The following is a 20,977-nucleotide window of genomic DNA, read 5'->3' as shown; positions in this document are numbered from 1 at the left end:
CGCGCCCCACCTAGCAACTTTGTTCCTGAAGAGTTTTCTGATGATTGGATAAACACGAGAGTTAAATCAGTATTCTTTTTGGAAAGAGATTGACTTCACTAATTAAAAGGTGGGGGTGAGGAAAGCTAGACATAAATCTTAGTTCACTCCCTTGCTAAATGTTTTTCAGTTGCCCAAGGAGAAAGCTTACTTTTCTTTTTTTTTCTTTGTAGAGACAGAGTCTCACTGTACCGCCCTCGGGTAGAGTGCCGTTGCGTCACATGGCTCACAGCAACCTCTAACTCTTGGGCTTACGCGGTTCTCTTGCCTCAGCCTCCCAAGCAGCTGGGACTACAGGCGTCCGCCACAACGCCCAGCTATTTTTTTTTTTTTTTTGTTAGTTTGGCCGGGGCTGGGTTTGAACCCGCCACCCTCGGCATATGGGGCCGGCGCCCTACTCACTGAGCCACAGGTGCCCCCCGAAAGCTTACTTTTCTTACAAAATACCTGGCTCTAGCTTCAAAGTTCAAGAACCTCCCACTCAACTTGATGGTATTTCTGAGCTACTTTGTGTTTCCTGAAATTGCCAAAATCTCTCTTATTAGGAGTCCTGCCACAAGCAGTTCCCTCTGCCTGCAACATGGCCACCTTCAGTTGCCACTAATCAATTACTTTAGGTCTTCTCTGCTGAGATTTTTTTCTACCTTAGAGAAGGGCTTTCCTAATGGCACCTGGAAGTCATATATGAAAACCTATATGGCTCAGCACTTGTAGTACAGTGATTATGGCTGATGCCAGCCACATACACCAAGTCTGGTGGGTTCGAACCCAGCCCGGGTCAGCTAAACAACAATGACAACTGCAGCAAAAGAAAAATAGCCAGGGGCGTTGCCTGTGGCTCAAAGGAGTAGGGCTCTGGCCCCAAATACCAGAGGTGGCGGGTTCAAACCCGGCCACAGCCAAAAACTGCAAAAAAGAAAAAAAAAAGAAAGAAAGAAAAATAGCTGGGCATCGTGGTAGGTACCTGTAGTCCCAGCTGCTCAGGAAGCTGAGGCAAGAGAATCACTTAAGTCCAAGAATTAGAGGTTGTTGTGAGCTGTGACTCCACAGCACTCTACCAAGGGCGACAACTGAGTCTTAAGCGGCTAAGGTGCCAGCCACATACACCTGAGCTGGTGGGTTCAAATCCAGCCCGGACCAGCCAAACAACGACAGCTGCAATGACAACAAAAAAAAAATAGCCGGGCGTTGTGGTGGACGCCTGTAGTCCTAGCTACTTGGGAGGCAGAGGCAGGAGAATAGCTTGAGCCCAGGAGTTAGAGGTTGCTGTGACCTGTGATGCCACAGCACTCTCTCTACTCAGGGCCACAGCTTGAGGCTCTGTCTCAAAAAAAAAAAAAAAAAAAGTGACACTGTCTCAAAGAAAAAAAAAAGAAAGAACAAAGAAAAAGGAAAACACAGATATGAGGGAGCAGAATTTTTATTCCTATTACAATGATTGTGCCAATACCCCAACACTAAGAAGTTTTTGCCTCTTGCGGGGCAAGGAAAGACATTTGAACTTTGTTCAGATTAAGTAATGCTAAGACTAGCCCTTTGCTTCTCTCTAGACTAGAGAAAGGTCAACCTATTTCTCATACATCAGGCTCCAAAATTTCTTTTTCCTTTTTTTTTGAGACAAGTCTCACTTTATCAACCTTGGTAGAGTGCTGTGGCTTCATAGCTCATAGCAACCTCCAACTCCTGGGCTCAGCTATTCTCTTATCTCAGCCTCCCAAGTAGCTGGGACTACAGGTGCCCACCACAATACTCAACTATTTTTAGAGAGGTTTGAACCCTGTGAGCTCAGGTAATCCACCCGCCTCTGCCTCTGAAGTGTTGGGATTACCCACGTGAGCCACTGCGCCCGGCCCCTCCAAAATTTCTATATGGAGGGGTGGGTGGGTTAGGGATGGCAATTGGTGGTGGTCAGGCTTGAAAAAGCATCTGCATAGTACCTTACATAAAGTTAAGAAAACAACTTTTGTATATCAGGTGGGCATTATGTGTCAGACAAGAAAGGGTTTGGGGACCCCAGAATCCCTCCCCCAAGTCTTCCTTTGTTGCTATCACTGCTCCTCATTCTTGCCCTTTTTGCCTGGCTTTCCGTAGGAAAGAGTAAAGAAGGAAATGGTACAGTCTTTGGGTTCCAAGGGCGATGGATCAATGGGAGAACTATTATATATTAAAGACTTTTTACAGGCCGGCAGCGTGGCTCACGTCTGTAATCCTAGCACTCTGGGAGCGCTAGGTGGGTGGATTGCCTGAGCTCAAGGGTTTGAGACCAGTTTGAACAAGAGTGAGACCCTAAAAGCTGGGTGCAGTGGCTCACACCGGTATTCCTAGCACTCTGGTAGCCTGAGGTGGGTGGACTGCCTGAGCTCACAGCTTAGAGACCAGTTTGAGCAAGCGTGAGACTCCAGTCTCTAAAAATAACAGGTGTTGTGATGGGTGCCTGTAGTCCCAGCTACCCGGAAGGCTGAGGCAAGAGAATCGCTTGAGTCCAAGAGTCTGAGGTTGCTGTTCGCTATGACGCTACGGCACTCTACCAATGGCAAGAAAATGACCCTCTGTCTCAAAAAAAAAAAAAAGCAAGACCCCCGCCTCTAAAAATAGCTGGGTGTTGTGGCGGTTGCCTGTAGTCCCAGCTACTTGGGAGGCTGACACAAGAGAATCACTTGAGAATAAAGAGAATCAGTCTGTTGCCCTGGGTAGAGTGCCGTGGCATCATAGCTCATAGCAACCTTAAACTCTTGGGCTTGAGCAATCCTCTTGCCTCAGCCTCCTGAGAAGCTGGAACCACTACACCCAGCTAGTTTTTCTATTTTTTTAGTAGACAGGATCTTGTTCTTGCTCAGGCTCTTCTTGAACTCCTGGGCTCAAGCAATCTCCCTACCTCTGCCCCCTCTCAAAGTGCTAGGATTACAGATGTGAGCCTCAGTGCTGGGCCCTTAAAGGGCTTTTAGATGCTCACTAAAGTATAATATAGATGCCAATGAAGCAAAAAGGATTAGGTAATTTGCTTAGGGTCACATAATTTAGTGAACAGCAGACCTGGGATTCTGATTCTGATTTATGTAATTCTGTAGCTAATCCTCTTCCCACTACCACTTTGTAACTAGTTGTAATAATCTTCAGCCAGTTTCGTTAAGTCCTCTGGGCCTCTGATTCCTATTTAAATGGGGACAATATGTATTATTTTATAGAGTTCATTAACCTCTTGTGTTTAAGTTGTGCAAATAATGGAGACTGCAGCTCCCCTCCTCTTTCCTCTTCTCATTCCATGTAGGCCATTTATCCTTTATAATTTTTAGACAGAGTCGCATTCTGTCACCTTGGGTAGAGTGCCATGGTGTCATAGCTCTTAGCAACCTCAAACTCTTGGACTTGAGCAATTCTCTTGCTTCAGCCTCTCAAATAGCTGGGACGGTAGGCACTAGCCACAACGCCGGGCTAGTTTTTTTCTTTTTAATAGAGATGGGGTCTCGCTTTTACTCAGGCTGGTATCAAGCAATCCACCGCTTTGGTCGCCCATAGTGATAGGATTACAGGCGTGAGCCACCGCGCCTGGCCTAAGGCCATCTATCCTTAACTTCTAAAACTGACCCTCAAGCAATTACCCAAGCAGGCGCAGCTGCACAGAAATTATTACTCAGTTTCCCCTGTGTTTCCTCTTCCTTCTTGGTCCACCTAGCCTCCCGCCCCACCCAGCGCCAGGCCACGCCCTAGCGTGTGACGCAAGCGCGCCCCGTGCGTTGCGTCGCGGCGCTCACTGGGGGCCCGGCTTTCGCCCGCTACTGCCGCCGCCGCCGCCGGCCGCGGCTGCTCTCCCAAGATGGCGGCTCCTCCGGGTGAGTACTTCAGCGTTGGGAGCCAGGTGTCGTGCCGGACGTGCCAGGAGCAGCGGCTGCAGGGCGAGGTGGTAGCCTTCGACTACCAGTCCAAAATGCTGGCTTTAAGTATCCTTCCTTACGTGGAGCCTGAGGCCGGGCTGGTGTGTAGGTGCGGTGGTGGGGGTGGTGGGGGACGACGGCGGCGGCTGGGGCCCTCTCCGGGCCTAGGGGCGACCGGCTACCGCGGCGCCCGGGGCGCATGCGCACGGCCCTGAGCTCCCCTCCCCCTCCCGCGGGTCCATCGGGCAGCTTTGGCGACCCTGTCTTTTACCCCTTATTGGAGCTGGTACCTTACCGATGGTCGGTGGGTGGAGGGGGGCTTGACACACGGGGTGGCTTTTCGGGGGAAACACTTTTTAAGATGAGACACAGTGATTAGGGGAGGGGGTGATGGTGGAAGGGGGGCTGGTCAATTGAGCCCGGATGGAAAAGGGGGCAGAGAAAATCTTAAGGGGAGTGGGTGTGTAGGGTAGGGAACTGCTAATAGGGCAAGGGTGTGCAGTTCAGGAGGGGGTGCCTACTGATAGGATTTGACCCAAGAAAGGGCTGTGAGGTAGTGACTAAATGAGTATTGCCTGTTTCAGGGAAGAGTAACTGTAGGGCAGAGTTTGTGTCGGAACTGGGCATAGTGGCTTCTTTTTTTCTTCTGATGCGTGTGTATGTATGGGGCTGTGGTGCTGAGTGTGGTGGGGGGACTGATTTTTTTGGGTTCTCAGTCATTTGGAAATTGCTGTTTTGGGGATGTTTGCATTGGAAACGTGGTCCAGAGAGGATTTGCCACGTTTTTCGGGGGCTTATGTAGGAATGTGTGGTATACAGGTGAAAGGATAAGTTCTCATTTGCTTTAAGTACAGCACATGGAGTTCTGAGTTTTCCGTGCTAGTAGCCTCCCATTTGAAAATAGCAGTGTTAAACTGAATAGAAAATGTGGCCTGCTTCTTTGGGGTAGCAGTGATTTCTAAATTACTCCAGGAAACTCAATCTTGGAAATAAAACACTTACTCAGTAGGATAAACACCACTACTTCCCCCTCATATTTGAGCTACAGGTGGGTTTATTTAGAGTTTCGGGAGAAGTAATCCTTTTGGCATCTTTCAAAGTGAAGTTTTCCATTGAGTCTGCTGCCTTTGAATGGTAAGTGGTAAGTATTTAAGTAATAGTTGTCGATTTCTAGTTTAGGAATATGTCCTCTGAAACTAATTGCAGCAAGAATATTGCTGCTTTTTTCCCCCTTAGATAAGAGGAAATAAGACCTTTTACATGAGTGGTTTAGATGAAAGAGTCTTGGAAATAGGGATTATTCTACTTTTAACTGGCATACAACAGCCTCTTGCTTAGTATAAATAAATGGTTGGAGAATGAGTGAGTGAGTGAAGGAATGGATTAATTAGGTCACCTTGGGTGAATTTTCTTTCTAGTGCTGTAGTTTTCTCCTCTGCAAAATGGGAGACCTCAAATCTGAAAAAGTAAAAAAGATACAGGTATAGAGAGAATTGTGCTAAGAACAGAAAGTACTGGCTCTTCTCTGTGGTTCATAGGTTCGAGACAAATGGTATGCATAAGGCATTATGCCTTATGCCTCTCCATAAAACCAGTAAAGGTAACAGAACCCCTTTGAGGCTTCCAGTTTGGGGTGGTATATTTAGGTTTGAAAAGCTTGAGATCTTTGGTTATGGGTTTGGGTAGAGAAAGGTGACAGGCAAACATTCCATGAAGAGAGCTGTGGTCCTTGTGAGGCCCTCTTGTTCCTGATAGACCTTTTGCACAAACTTCGTGTGAATTGTGTTTTCCATACCCCTTTTGGGATGTGTCAGTGCCTATGTTTGCCCTATTTTCCTTAACTTTATTTTCTCACCAGAATGTCCCTCTTCCAGTGGAAAGCCCAATCACGCAGACATCCTGCTTATAAACTTACAGTATGTTTCAGAAGTGGAAATAATTAATGACCGAACAGAAACCCCTCCTCCCCTAGCTTCACTCAATGTTAGTAAGGTAAGGACTCAGGGGCAGGTCTGGCTTTCCAAAATGATGGGAAAGATGAGTCTCATTGACTCTTGGTGATACATACATTGTCTATTTTTCATTTATATATTGATTTATACTTGCTTGTTCTGATATCTGTTTTAAAAATATATCTGTTTAGTTTTTGTCTTCATTCCCTGATATTTTCAGCTGATCTTTAATATTTTGATGCCTAAATACTTGAGAACTTGCCTTGTCCTTTTTGAAAGAGGGCTTTTTATTTGTTTTGTTTTTTCAACTCCAGATTTTAAACTATGCATGAACTTCTGGTGGTGGTGGGTTTGGGGGGTGAAGGGCCTATGAACCTCCTTTATGTATGTGGATGTGTGCACACATGAATATACATGTTTCCTGGGTGAGGATCTGGAGTGGTTTTCATATTCTCACAGGGATTCATGGCCTATAAAAATTTGAAACTTAGAGTTTCTTTCTGTGTTTGAGTAAACATATGTCTTTATGTTTAAATTTTTTTTTTTTTGCAGTTTTGGCCGGGGCTGGGCTCAAACCTGCCTCCCTTGGCATATGGGGCTGGTGCCTTACTCCTTGAGCCACAAATGAGACTCAGTTAAATGGCACCTCTTCCAGGAAGTTGTCTTTGATCATCCAGGCTAAAGTAATTTGCCCCATTTTTCTCTTTCATAGTACCTTGTCCTTCACAGCTAAGGTGACCATACGGTTGATTGTCCAACTTGGGACTTTTTTTTTTTTTTTGAGACAGAATCTCACTTTGTTGCCCTTGGTAGAGTGCTGTGGGGTCATAAGCTCAAAGCAACCTCTAACTCTTGGGCTCAAGTGATTCTTTTGCCTCAGCCTCCCGAGTAGCTAGGACTACAGCTGTCTGGCACAACATCCAGCTATTTTTTTGAGACAAGGACTTACTCTGTCTCAGACTAGTCTCAAATCCGTGCGCTCAGGCAATCTACCCGCTTTGGCCTCCCAACTGCTAGGATTACAGGCGTGAGCCACCTCGCTTGGCCAACCTGGGTCTTTTCTTGAGGGTAAAGGGGAGTGCTTTTATTTTACATTGGAACAGCAGGTATACATCAGTGTGTCTTGTACAAATTAGGATGTAAGATTACTTTATTTATAGAGGGTTTTTTTGTGACAGTCTCACTGTTGTGCAGGCTAGAGTTCTGTGGCATCATTCTAGTTCACAGCAGCTTCAAAGAAACTCTTAGGTTCAAGTACTCCTCCTGCCTTAGCCTTCCTAATAGCTGGGACTACAGGCGGCCATCATGATACCTGGGTTAATTTTCTAATTTTTCTGTTTTTAGTAGAGACAGCGTCTTGCTCTTGTTCAGGCTGGCCTTGTACTCCTGAACACAAGTGATCCTCCCACTTCAGCTTTCCAGAGTGTTAGGATTACAGGTGTGAGCCACGGTGCCAGGCCAATTCATAGCATTTTTTCTTTCTTTTTTTTTTTCATAGTATTTTTTGTAATTACAGTTGTATATTATTTATTTACTTGTCTAATATCTGTTTCACTGAACTTTATTCTGTGAGGATGGGCGTTGTACCTGGGCAGCTGTCTTTCCTTAAGTGTCTTGAATTGGTGTGACCTAAGTTTTTCATTTTAGACAGTCTTGTAATAATGTATATTCTCTTGTCTCTCTTGGGATTGTGGTGAGTTTGCTACAATTCACCAACGCAAGGAAACACTTAGGCAGCTGAAACAATAGAGAGTGACCGAAGCTAGTTAATTTAGTTACCTCAGATCTGGAGTTCCCTTCTTGTCAGAGTGCAGGGAAATGTCACTTGTTTTTTAGTGATGGCCAAGGACAGACTTGGAAAAGTCTTGTGTTTCATTTTGAAGGCTGTTGTATGCAGGATGTCCTATAGATTTTTGAAACTTTGACTTAATTACCTCCTACTCCTACTGAAGTATAAGAGCTCTTTGTGTGGTCTTCGATTAGCTCATGAAATTTTATTTATTTATTTGTTTATAATAAAAATAAATAAATGAAAGATAGGGTCTTGGTTTGTTGCCTAGGCCCGAGTGCTGTAGTATGATCTTAGCTCATTGCAATCTCCAGCTTCTGGATTTAAGTGATCCTCCTGCCTTAGCCTCCAAGGGGATTACAGGTGTGAGCCACCTTGCCTGGCCTATTAGTGCATAAAATTCTTAAAGATTTGAATGAAATCATTTATTCCTGGTATATTAAAGAGGAAAATAGGTTCTAAATTCTCCTTTGGTGTTTATAGGGTAGGAGAATTCTGTCACTGGACTTGTAGTGAATAGTAAAGATTATCTCAAAATTAAAAGATGCTAGTTTCTGCTTTTTTTTTTTTTTTAAAGAGACAGAATCTCACAGTATCACCCTTCGTAGAGTGCTGTGGCATCACAACTCACAGCAACCTCCAGTTCTTGGGCTTAGGCAATTCTCTTTCCTCAGCCTCCTGAGTAGCTGGGGACCACAGCGCCACACTATTTTTTTGTTGCAGTTTGGCTGGGGCCAGGTTCGAACCTGCCACCCTCGGTATATGGGGCCAGTGCCCCACCCACTGAGCCACAGGTGCCACCACTAGTTTCTGCTTTTTTTTTTTTTGTAGAGACAGAGTCTCACTTTATCACCCTTGGTAGAGTGCCCTGGCAGCACACAACTCACAGCAACCTCCGGTTCCTGGGCTAAGGTGATTCTCTTGTCTCAAGCCTCCCCAGTAGCTGGGACTATGGGCGCCTGCTACAATGCCCGGCTATTTTTTGCTGCAGTTCGGCCGGGGCCGGATTTGAACCCACACCCTCAGTATATGGGGCTGGTGCCCTACTCCTGAGCTATAGGCGCTGCCCAGTTTCTGCTCTTAATTTTATTTTATTCATATATTTATTTTTTTGAGACAGAGTCTCACTATGTCTCCCTTGGTAGAGTGCCTTGGTGTCACAGCTCACAGGAACCTCAAACTCTTGGGCTTAAGCGATTCTCTTGCCTCAGCCACTTGAGTAGCTGGGACTACAGGTGTCCCCCACAATGCCCGGCTACTTTTTGATTGCAGTTGTCCTTGTTTAGCAGGTCCAGGCTGGGCTTGAACCGACCAGCCTCTGTGTATGTGGCTGGTGCCCTACTCATTGAGCTACGGGTGCTGAGCCTTATTTTATTATTTATTTATTTTTTTGTTGCAGTTTGGCTGGGGCTGGGTTCAAACCTGCCACCCTTGGTATATGGGGCCAGCGCCCTACCCACTGAGCCACAGGCGCCACCTACCTTATTTTTTTTTTTGAGACAAGAGTCTCACTATGGTAGAGTGCTGTGGCATCACAGCTCACAGCAACCTCACACTCTTGGGCTTAAGCGATCTTCTTGCCTCAGCCTCCCAAGTAGCTGGGACTACATGCTCCCGCCACAGCGCCCAGCTATTTTTTTGTTGTAGTTGTCAGTGTTGGTTAGCTGGCCTGAGCCAGGTTTGAACTTGCCAGCCCTGGTATATGTGGCTGGTGCCCTAGCCACTGAGCTGAGGGTTCTGAGCCATAGTTTCTGCTCTTTTGATCAACAAGTGCCACCATTTAGAGGGGCTGACATGTTGTGGGTAGGACTGTTAATTAGGAATTAAGAGGCAATTATCTTCTCAAATATAAATAGCTCTTGGTTATTTAGTTTGTGGATTATCTTGCCTATAGGGTTTTGTTTTCTGCTGGTCAGTTTTTTTTTCTTTCTTTGAGACAGAGTTTCACTTGGTCACCCTTGGTAGAGTGTTGTGGCGTCTTAGCTCTCAGCAACCTCAAACTCTTGGGTTCAAGTGATCATCTTCCCTCAGCCTCTCACGCATCTGGGACTACAGGTGCCCGCCACAACGCCCGCTATTTTTAGAGATGGGATCTTGCTCTGGCTGAGGCTGGTCTCAAACCTGTAATCTCAGGCAATCCACCCTCCTCGGCCTCCTAGGTGCTGGGATTACAGGTGTGAGCCACCGCACCCAACCTCTGTTGGTCTATTTAGTTTACTAGCATTATTATAAACTAGCTCTTTTACCTACCCTTTAAGAGAGCAGCAGGAAGTACAAACTTGGGGAATACCAGAAATCTTTACTTATTCAGCGACCTGCTTGCCAAGTCTTGAAAAAGGTTTACTGGGAAGAGGAGTCAGAAACTAAAAACTAAAATTAGGTTGGAAGGTTCTTGTTGGATTTCACTTATTCATTCTTCCGTTTGCAGAGATGTTTATGAGTAGACTATATTGGTTTTCCCTTGAAATCAACCTTTTAGGATGTTTTATGATTCTTCCTTGGAGATGCATGTAGAATTTATTAGAGCCTGCTGAACTGAAAACAGCTAATCTGGGCAGTTGTTAATATGTTGCTTGAGTGACATCAAAAGTTCATTTTTGGAACACAGATCTGGGCTTTTCTCAAAATGGAGAATTGTTTAAGCATGTAGAAAGAAACTAAATGTCTGAAAGAAAACTGCCTTTTCTTTTTTTTTTGAGACAGAGTCTCACTTTGTCACTCCTGGTATAGTGCCATGGCATCATAGCTCACAGCAACCTCAGACTCTTGGGCTCAAGCCATTCTCTTGCCTTAGCCTCCCAAGTAGCAGGGACTATAGGTACCTTCCACAACGTCTGGCTATTTATTCTATTTTATTTTATTGAGATAGTCTTTTTTTTTTGCAGTTTTAGGTCAGGGCTGGGTTTGAACCCACCATCTCCGGCATATGGGGCCGGTGCCCTACTCCTTTGAGCCACAGGCACCGCCCTGAGGTAGAGTCTTAAGCTATTGTTCTGGGTAGAGTGCTATGGTGTCATATCTCACAGCAACTTCCAACTCTTGGGCTCAAGTGATCCTCTTGTCTCAGTTTTTCTATTTTTAGTAGAGATGGGTGTCTCTTCCTCAGGCTGGTCTTGAACTTGTGAGCTCAAGCAATCCACCCACCTCAGCCTCCCAGAATGCTAGGATTACCTGCGTGAGCCACCTCGCCTGGCCTATTTTAAAAATTTTTTTTTTTTTGTAGAGACAGAGTCTTTATGGCCCTGGGTAGAGTGCTGTGGCATCACACAGCTCACAGCAACCTCCAACTCCTGGGCTTAAGTGATTCTCTTGCCTCAGTCTCCCGAGTAGCTGGGACTACAGGCGCCTGCCACAATTCAGCCTGGGCCGGGTTTGAACCCGCCAGCCTCGGTATATGGGGCTGGCGCCTTACTGACTGAGCCATAGGCGCCGCCCTTTTAAAAATTTTTTTAGAGATGGTGTCTCACTCTAGCTCAGGCAGGTCTGGAACTGGTGAGCTCAGGCTATCCACCCTCCTCGGCCTCCCAGAGTGCTGGGATTATAGGTGTGAGCCACCACACCAAGGGCTGGAAGAAAACTTTTTTTGTTTGTTTGTTTGTTTCACTTTCAGAGTCTCACTTTGTCACCCTTGATAGAGTGCGATGGCATCATAGCTCACAGCAACCTCAACTCCAGGGTTTAAGCAATCCTCTTGCCTCAGTTTTTCTTGTCTATGGCCATACCACCCTGAACGCGCCTGATCTCGTCTGATCTCAGAAGCTAAGCAGGGTCGGGCCTGGTTAGTACTTGGATGGGAGTTTTTCTATTTTTAGTAGAGACAGGGTCTTCTCACTCTTGTGTAGGCTGGTCTCAGACTCATGAGCTGAAGCAATCCACCTGCCTCAGCCTCCCAGGTGTGTGGCACGATGCCTGGCTGGAAAACTGTTAAAAGTGTGTAGTGCTTCAGAGGGAGGACTACTTGAGTACTGTAACTTCAGTGGAAGATAACATGTATGGCCCATGTTGCACGCATATTAAGTACTCTGCTTAATTAAACCTATTGATACAAACTGGATGTTTGTTTATCCCAACCCAGTGGGAAATGGAGAAGGTCTTCTAAAGGAAATACCTAAGAACAGTTCAACTTGAGAAGGCATAGCTACCAAATTTCTTGGAAGTTGGCTTGTTTTGCTTTCAACTGGCAGTTTCCCTGGACGTGAAATCTTATGTCTATCCTCAGCAGTAGGTTGTATGAGGAAGCTTGGGAGAGGAAAGTGGGATTGCAGAAAGGGAAAGTCTTGAATGTAATTTGATTTTCTTTAGAGTAACATTGTATCCTGTTAAAACATCTGATAAGACACTAGCCTGTGAGTAGGGCGCCGGCCCCATATACCGAGGGTGGTGGGTTCAAACCCAGCCCCAGCTGAACTGCAACCAAAAAATAGCCGGGCTGTGTGGTGGGCGCCTGTAGTCCCAGCTGCTCGGGAGGCTGAGGCAGGAGAATCGCGGAAGCCCAAGAGCTGGAGGTTGCTGTGAGTCCTGTGACATCATGGCACTCTACCGAGGGTGGTAAAGTGAGACTCTTGTCTCTACAAAAAAAAAAAAAAAGACACTAGCATTCCAATAAAAGTATAAGAGCTTACTGAAGTCTATCATAAATGAGGTTCAGTTTATTCACCATTGTGCCTCATTCTTAGTTTACTCTTTCACAGAGGAAGGCTTAAATATTACTTGAAGATGAGAGCCCTCGGCCCCTTATGGTAGAGTGAAATAGGCTTTTTTTTTTTTTTTTTTGAGACAGAGCCTCAAGCTGTCACCCTAGGTAGAGTGCCGTAGCATCACAGCTCACAGCAACCTCCAACTCCTGGGTTCAAGCAATTCTCCTGCCTCTGCCTCCCAAGTAGCTGGGACTAAAGGTGCCCGCCACAACGCCCGGCTATTTTTTGGTTGCAGCCATCATTGTTGTTTGGCGGGCCCGGGCTGGATTCGAACTTGCCAGCTCAGGAGTATGTGGCTGGTGCCTTAACCGCTTGAGCCACAGGCGCCGAGCCAGCTTTTTTAATTTTTTAATAGGTTTTTTTTTTTTTTTTAAGAGACGGAGTCTCACTCTGTTGCCCTCAGTAGAGTGTAGTGGCATCACAGCTCATAGCAACCTCCAGCTCTTGGGCTTAGGTGATTCTCTTGCCTCAGCCTCCTGAGTAGCTGGGACTGTAGGCGCCCGCCACAACGCTTGGCTATTTTTTGTTTGCAGTTTGGCCAGGGCTGGTTTGAACTTGCCACTCTTGGTATATGGGGCCGGCACCCTACTCATTGAGCCACAGGCACCGCCCAATAGGGTATTTTTTTAAAACAGGTTCCTTTGATTTGACTCAGCATCTTATACTCAAGATTGCCCCTGGGTTATTAGTTCTCTCAGGAGATGATTTGGGGGCATATTGGTATTTATGAGGGCCTCTTTTAAGTAGCATTTATTTACCAAAAATGTTTTTTATGCAGGCCATCATGGTAAGTCCTCCTGGGGACCACACCTTACATTTTTGTAGTGTTTTATGTCTTTTTTTTTAATTTTTTTTTTTGTAGAGACAGAGTCTCACTGTACCGCCCTCGGGTAGAGTGCCGTGGCGTCACATGGCTCACAGCAACCTGTAACTCTTGGGCTTACGTGATTCTCTTGCCTCAGCCTCCCGAGCAGCTGGGACTATAGGCACCCGCCACAACGCCCGGCTATTTTTTTGTTGCAGTTTGGCCGGGGCTGCGTTTGAACCCGCCACCCTTGGCATATGGGGCCGGTGCCCTACTCACTGAGCCACAGGCGCCGCCCAGTGTTTTATGTCTTATAAAGGGCTTTGACACATTGCCTTTCATCCTCACAACCACCTTGTGTGATCTTTAGAATTTTGGTTTTTTTTTTATATAGTTTATCAGATGAGAAAACAGGCTTATCAGTGTAAGTAACTTGTTCCAGGTTATATGGCTAATGGTGTGGGAAACCATTGTTTTCATGTGCCACACTCTGAACTGGCAATAGGTAAACATCTCATTTATTCCAGACTACAGTTCTTATGGTGATGATATGAGAATATAGTTGTCATCTCACTGCAGAGTAAACTGAGGCTCAGAGATAATGAATGATGAGCTTAAAGCTCTGCAGCTAGTAAATCATACAGCTGGGATTTGAACTCAAGTCTTTTATTTTGATGGCAAGTCCCACATTTTTTCTACCTTTGCGTGCTTAGCCCATGGAACTTGCAGTTTGGGGAAATGAAAGGAGCACTCTGATACCTATAATGCTAAATAATGTTTCTAAGAGAATGACCTGTGTTGTATGGTTAGGGGCATGATGGTCTAGTACAGTGCTTCTCAACCTTCCTAATGCTGTGGCCCTTTAATACAGTTCCTGTGGGTCTCGACCCACAGGTTGAGAACCACTGGTCTAGTAGGAAGAACATAGGAACAAACCAAGCAGATGGGTCTCTTATGTCACTTATTTGCCTTTTTTTTTTAATGATGTATCATTTTATTTATTTATATATATGTATTTTTTTATTTTTATTTATATATTTTTCTGAGACAGAGTTTCAAGCTGTCACCTTGGGTAGAGTGCCATGGCATCACAGCTCACAGCAGTTTGAGTACAGTACACTATGCACACTATCCAACTCCTGGGCTCAAGTGATTCTCCTGCCTCTGCCTCCCAAGTAGCTGGGACTAAAGGCACCTGCCACAACGCCTGGCTATTTTTTGGTTGCAGCTGCCATTGTTGTTTGGCGGGCCCAGGCTGGATTCGAACCCGCCACCTCAGGTGTATGTGGCTGGCGCCTTGAGCTACAGGCGCCGAGCCTATTTATATATATTTTTTGAGACAGAGTCTCACTTGTCGCCCTTGGTAGAATGTCATGGCATCATAGCTCGCAGCAACCTCAAACTTCTGGGCTTAAAGTGATTCTCTTGCCTCAGCCTCCAGCTGGGACTTAATAGGTGTCCACCACAACGCTATTTTTAGAGAGGGGGTCTCCCTCTGGCTCAGACTGGTCTCGAACCTGTGCGCTCAGGCATTTGACCCACCTCAGCCTCCCAAGTGCTGAGATTACAGGCATGAGCCGCCTATTTATTTTTTGAGACAGTCTCACTTTGTCACCTTTGGTAGCATGCCATGGCATCATAGGTCATAGCAACCTCAAACTCTTGGGCTGGAGGGATCCTCTTGCATCAGTCTCCTGAGTAGCTGGGACTTCAGGTGTCTATCACAAAGCCTGGGTAGTTTTTCTGTTTAGTAGAGAATGGGGTCTTGCTCTTGCTGGTCTCAAACTCCTGAGCTCAGGCAATCCACCTGCCATGGCTTCCCAGAGTGCTAGGATTACAGATTTGAACCACCCTGCCCAACTTTTGCCTGGCCAATTAAAAAAAATTTTTTTAGGGACAGAGACTTGAACTCTTGGCCTCAAGTGATCCTCTTTACTCAACCTCCCATTGTGCTGGGATTACTACAGGTTTGAGCGCCACTGTGGACTTGGCCTGGCTAATTATCGTAGACTTAACAAATTATAATAATTTATATTCATTCATTTATTCGTTTACCAACCACTTATTCCATTTAGGGGCAAGGGTGGCCAGGGCCTATCTTTTTTTTTTTTTTTTTTGTAGAGACAGAGTCTCACTGTACCGCCCTCAGGTAGAGTGCCATGACGTCACACGGCTCACAGCAACCTCTAACTCTTGGGTTTACGCGATTCTCTTGCCTCAGCCTCCCAAGCAGCTGGGACTACAGGCGCCCACCACAACGCCCGGCTATTTTTTTGTTGCAGTTTGGCTGGGGCTGAGCTTGAACCTGCCCCCTCGGCATATGGGGCCAGCGCCGCCCAGGCCAGGGCCTATCTTAGCAGTTCAGGTCACAGGTTGGGCAGGATGCTATGCCATCATAGAGTACACTATGCACACTGATACTCCCTGAGACTGGGACAATTTAGACATGCCAGTTTACCCAGTGTGCACATCTTTGGGATATAGAAGGAAAACAGAGCACAAAAACAAAACAACTCAAGTAGTATAGTCAAATTCTAGCCCAGAATTTTAAGACTGGTTTAGGTAAGTACCAGAAACTACCTGGAGATGGAAGCAAATTGTACCTGAACTGGAAAATTAAAGGATCTACACACTGCCGAAAGTGTGGTGTGGTGGGATATGCAGTTTGAATAACTGCAACTTTTTTTTTTTTTGTAGAGGCAGTGTCACTTTATGGCCCTCGGTAGAGTGCGGTGGCCTCACACAGCTCACAAGCAACCTCCAACTCCTGGGCTTAAGTGATTCTCTTGCCTCAGCCTCCTGAGTAGCTGGGACTACAGGCGCCCGCCACAACGCCCGGCTATTTTTTGGTTGCAGTTTGGCCGGGGCCGGGTTTGAACCCGCCACCCTCGGTATATGGGGCTGGTGCCTTACAGACTGAGCCACAGGCACCGCCCAATAACTGCAACTTTTTTATAGCTGGGTTGCTAATGAATTGTGTGAATCACTTAATCTCAAGAACTGTTGTACAGTTATTTCTATGAACCTCTTCTGTTTTTTTTTGAGACAGTCTCACTATGTCGCCCTCAGTAGAGTGCTGTGGCGTCACAGCTCACAGCAACCTCCAACTCATGGGCTTAAGCGATTCTCTTGCCTCAGCCTCCCAAATAGCTGGGACTACAGGTGCCTACCACAACGCCCAGCTGTTTTTTGTTGCAGTTGCTATTGTTGTTTAGCTGGCTCGGGCTGGGTTCGAACTCACCAGCCTCGGTGTATATGGCTGGCACCGTAACCACTGTGCTAAGGGCAGCGAGCTGGACTTCCCCCGCCCCCTTTTTTTTTTTAGAGACAGAGTCTCATTTTGTTGCCCTCCGTAAGTGCCATGGCTTCACTGCTCACAGCAATCTCCAGCTCTTGGGCTTAGGCGATTCTCTTGCTTCAGCCTCTCTGAGTGCTGAGACTACAGGCACTCGCCACAACGCCTGGCTATTTTTTGTTGCAGTTTGGCTGGGGCCAGGTTTGAACCCACCACCCTCAGTAAATGGGGCCAGTGTCCTACTCACTGAGCTGCAGGCGCCGCCCCTGAGCCTCTTTATCTGCTTTCCCTCTAGTGCACCTTCCCTTCTAGGTGCTAAGAAATGTCAAGATGATTGGACATTGCTCTTTCAGGAATCTAACATTTGTTCCCAGTGGTGAGTGAGGGACAATAGCATTTAACTTAGCAATAACAATATGATTGACACCAATGTTAATGGAGGTATGGGTAAGGTGCTATGATGGTGAAGAGCAAGGGGCAGTGAACCTTTTTTATAAAGGACAAGATAGTAAATCATTTATAGGCTTTTTAGGCCATGTGGTCTTTGTCTTTACTACTTAACTTTTTTTTTTTTTTTTTGAGAAACAGAGTCTCACTTTGTCACCCTGTAGAGTGCTGTGACGTCACAACTCACAGCAACCTCCAGCTCTTGGGCTTAGGCTATTCTCTTGCCTCAGCCTTCTGAGTAGCTGGGACTACAGGCGCCCGCCACAGTGCCCGACTATTTTATTTATTTATTTTTTTGAGACAGAGCCTCACACTGTCACCCTGGGTAGAGTGGTATGGCATCACAGCTCACAGCAACCTCCAACTCCTGGGCCCAAGTGATTCTCCTGCCTCTGCCTCCCAAGTAGCTGGGACTATTTTTTGGTTGCAGCCATCATTGTTGTTTGGCAGGCCCGGGCTGGATTTGAACCTGCCAGCTCAGGTGTATGTGGCTGGCGCTTTAGCTGCTTGAGCCACAGGCGCCAAGCCCCAGCTATTTTTTTGTTGCAGTTTGGCCGGGGCGGGTTCGAACCCGTCACCCTCGGTATATAGGGCCGGCACCGCCCCGAACTGAAGATTATTAGTTTTCAGAAGAAAGGAAAGAGGTTGTTAAGAACCAGTGTTTATTTATTTACATTTCTGAGCACTTGTAGCACTTTCTCATGGTTTTTTTATTTGGAGACAGAGTCTCAAGCTGTTGCCCTGGTTAGAGTGCTATGGCATCATAGCTCACAGCAATTTCCAACTCTTGTGCTCAAGCAATTCTCTTGCCTCAGTTTTTCTATTTTTAGTAGAATGGGATCTCACTTTTGCTCAGGCTTGTCTCGAACTCCTGAGCTCAAGTAGTCCTCCCAGAGTGTTAGAATTACAGGCATAAGCCACGAGCCCAGCCTAGTATTTTCTCATTTGACAGAAAAAATTTTACCTGTTTATGGTATATATGATGGTGTTTTCATGTATGTATACATCATGAAATGGCCCAGCGTGCATTTAACAGACTAAGTCTTGGGAGGTTGCATATCTTATACTCAGGTTTGTGTGGCCTGTGAGTGGTAGGCGGGGGTTTGAGCTGGAGTTGCTTGTTTTGGGAGGTGAAGAGGTGTCTCTTCCATTCTGCTTTGCTTTCTCTACTCTCTCCAGACTCAGGAAACAACCATGTGTGGTTCTGTTACTGAATAAAATCAGCTTTTTAATTCCACAAGTGGAGGGCCAGGCATGGTGGCTCACACCTGTAATCCTAACAGTTGGGAGGCTGAGCTCACAGGTTTGAGACCAGCCTGAGCAAGAGTGAGAGCCATTGTCTCAAAAAAATACTGGGTGTTCTGGTGGGCACCTGTAGTCCCAGCTACTTGGGAGGCTGAGGCAGGAGAGTCACTTGAGCCCGAGTTTGAGATTGCTGTTAGCTGTGAGGCCACAGCACTCTACTGAGGGTGACAAAATGAGACTCTGTTCTCCCCCCTCAAAAAATTTTTTTTGAGAAGTAGAGCATCCCATTTTGGATGATAAAAGCATTTTCCAATTTATTATTCCAGTTATTTTTTGGAAGATACTCTCTTTAGGATTTATGTCCTCTCTGTCAGCTTAACTTATAGAAGGTGGGTAACTATATGAGATGTTAGATATGTTAATTCACTTCACTATAGTAACCATTTTATTATTTGTATGTATCATAACACCATGTTGCATACCTTAAATATATACAATAAAATTTATCTTTAAAAAGGAAAACTAGTATGACCTCAGTGGTTAAAAGAAGGTTAGAATACTACTATGTATGAATTTTTCTGAAATGACCCATAAGCCACTTTCTCTGCTAATAATACTATTATTGTGAGAACAATAACAACAAATAATTTGTACAGTGCTTTACAGCTCACTTACTGCTTTCTTTGTCTTCCTTAATCCTCTTGACCGTGCTGTGAGATGGCTAATTTGATACTAATTTGAGCCTGCATTCTCAGAGATAGGTTGTTGAGATCAAATTTCAGCTTACATCCCAACCAGTTTTCTCTGGCAGGGCCACATGGTAGTTTTGACAACAGTATTTCGTTTCAGGGTCTCAGGATTGGGAAATTATTCTATTGGTGTCCAGGAGGTTTAGTTGTCTGTTGTAGCTATGGATAATGTTTTGGGACATAATTACAAATAACTAACAAAAACTGTTGATTTTTTTCCCTCTGGTTTTTAGAGACTGGGTCTCATTCTGTCACCCAAACTGGAGTGCATTGGCTAGATCATAGCTTACCGCTGCCTTGAACTCCTGGGCTCAGTCGATCTTCTTGTGTTAGCCTCCTGAGTAGCTAGGATCATAGGTGTGTGGCACTGTGTCCAGCCTGACTTTGTTGACCTCTAATTTTTATTTTAAACTAGATTAAAGATAAAATAGAGCAGTGCCCATATCTCAGTGGTTAGGGCGCTGGCTGCATACACTAGGGCTAGCGGATTTGAACCCGGCCCAGGCCTGTTAAAACAATTAATGACAACTGCAACAATAAAAAAAAGCTGGCGTTGTGGCAGGCACCTATAGTCCCAACTACTTGGGAGACTGAGGCAAGAAAATCGCTTAAACCCAAGAGTCTGAGGTTGCTGTGAGCAATGACAGTACATCACTCTACCCAGGGCAACAGCTTAAGACTCTATCTCCAAAAAAAAAAAGTTAAAATAGTGCCACTAGTGTGTAATGACTAGGACTTGAATCTGGTTTTGTATTATGTGATAGCAATATGATTTTTTTTTTTTGTAAGTTTCTATAGACCCCTGGAGAAGGAAGTGATAATATGGCTCCTTGGATTTGCTGGGTGTTTTTCATCATAACTAATGAGTTACCATACTTTAGCATACAAGTGCAGGAATCTTCTCTAGTCTTGAAATATCAGAAATTGATGTCTCTACCAAGCCTGGTGGCTCATGCCTGTAATCGTAGCTTTCTGGGAGGGTGGATTGCCTAAGCTCAAGAGTTTTGAGACTAACCTGAGCAAGAGCAAGATCTGTCTCTAAAAGTAGCTAGGCATCATTGCAGGTGCCTATAGTCCCAGTTAGTGGGGAGGCTGAGGCAAGAAGATTGCTGAAACCCAGGAGTTTGAGGCTGGTATGAGCTATACCTAGGGAGACAGAAGGAAACTATCACAAAAAAAAAAGAAAGAAAGAAAGAAAGAAAATGATGGCTCCAAGGCATATACCTATCCTTGTTGGTCCAAAATGCTTTCTCACACAAGCTCTTTCTCCTTTGGAGCGGCGCCTGTGGCTCAAGGAGTATGTCTCTGGCCCCATATGCTGAGGGTGGCAGGTTCAAGCCCAGCCCCGGCCAAAAACTGCAACAACAACAACAAAAAAGGTCTATCCTCTTTGAAGCATCCTGCGAATTACCCTTAACAAAAGAAATAAAGGATGTTCTTGAGGTTTAGGGTGAGACTGGGGCCCATTTTGGAAGAGTTGCCCTTCATTAAAAACGTGGGCAATTGTTTTCTGTGCTGGGTACATTGTCTGGTGGAAATGCCAGAATGTACTGGTACAAAAAAAGAAGGTGCAATGGAGTCTTAATGATATTTTCCCTTTTTAAAACATTTTTTTCTTTTCTATTTAGATTTGTTACTATTTTCAAGAATAATTTAGACTTATTTCTCTTTTAAGTGCAACTGTTGAAGTGTAGTGCAGTGGTTAAAAACACATTTTGGAAATGAGATTTTATCTGGGGTTACAACCAGGCTTTTCCACTTGTTGCTTGGTAAACTTGAGTAAGTTTCTTTCTTTCTTTTTTTTTTTTTAGACAGTGTCTCACTTTATTGCCCTTGGTAGAGTGCTGTGGCGTCACACAGCTGATAGCAACCTCCAACTCCTGGGCTTAGGTGATTCTCTTACCTCAGTAAGCAGGTAAGAGAATCTTACCTGAGCAGCTGGGACTACTGGCCCTTGCCACAATGCCTGGCTATTTTTTTGTTGTTGTTGTTGCAGTTTGGCCAGGGCCGAGTTTGACCCTGCCACCCCACCCCCACCCTCCACCCTACCGCACCCCGTTATATGGGCTGGCACCCCATCCACTGAG

At 45.5% G+C, this 20,977-nt stretch overlaps 1 protein-coding gene across 2 annotated transcripts in view; it reads left to right on the top strand.

The window, feature by feature from the left end:
- The first annotated feature begins 3,754 nt into the window (after positions 1-3,754).
- Positions 3,755-20,977, top strand: part of LSM12 (LSM12 homolog) — a 30,835-nt gene continuing 13,612 nt past the window's right edge. Inside the window, exons 1-2 of one of the 2 annotated variants that reach the window (XM_053567779.1) lie at positions 3,755-3,977; positions 5,770-5,903. In XM_053567779.1, coding sequence (XP_053423754.1) covers positions 3,854-3,977; positions 5,770-5,903 — 258 coding nt within the window. In that variant the 5' untranslated portion in view covers positions 3,755-3,853. The remainder of the gene's footprint in view (positions 3,978-5,769; positions 5,904-20,977) is intronic. The other variant, XM_053567780.1, reaches the window with a different exon arrangement.

Source organism: Nycticebus coucang, chromosome 18 (assembly GCF_027406575.1).
Source record: "Nycticebus coucang isolate mNycCou1 chromosome 18, mNycCou1.pri, whole genome shotgun sequence".
Taxonomy (NCBI): Eukaryota; Metazoa; Chordata; class Mammalia; order Primates; family Lorisidae; genus Nycticebus; species Nycticebus coucang.
The sequence above is the reverse complement of the archived record's forward strand: the minus strand, read 5'-3'. Positions and strand labels throughout refer to the sequence as shown.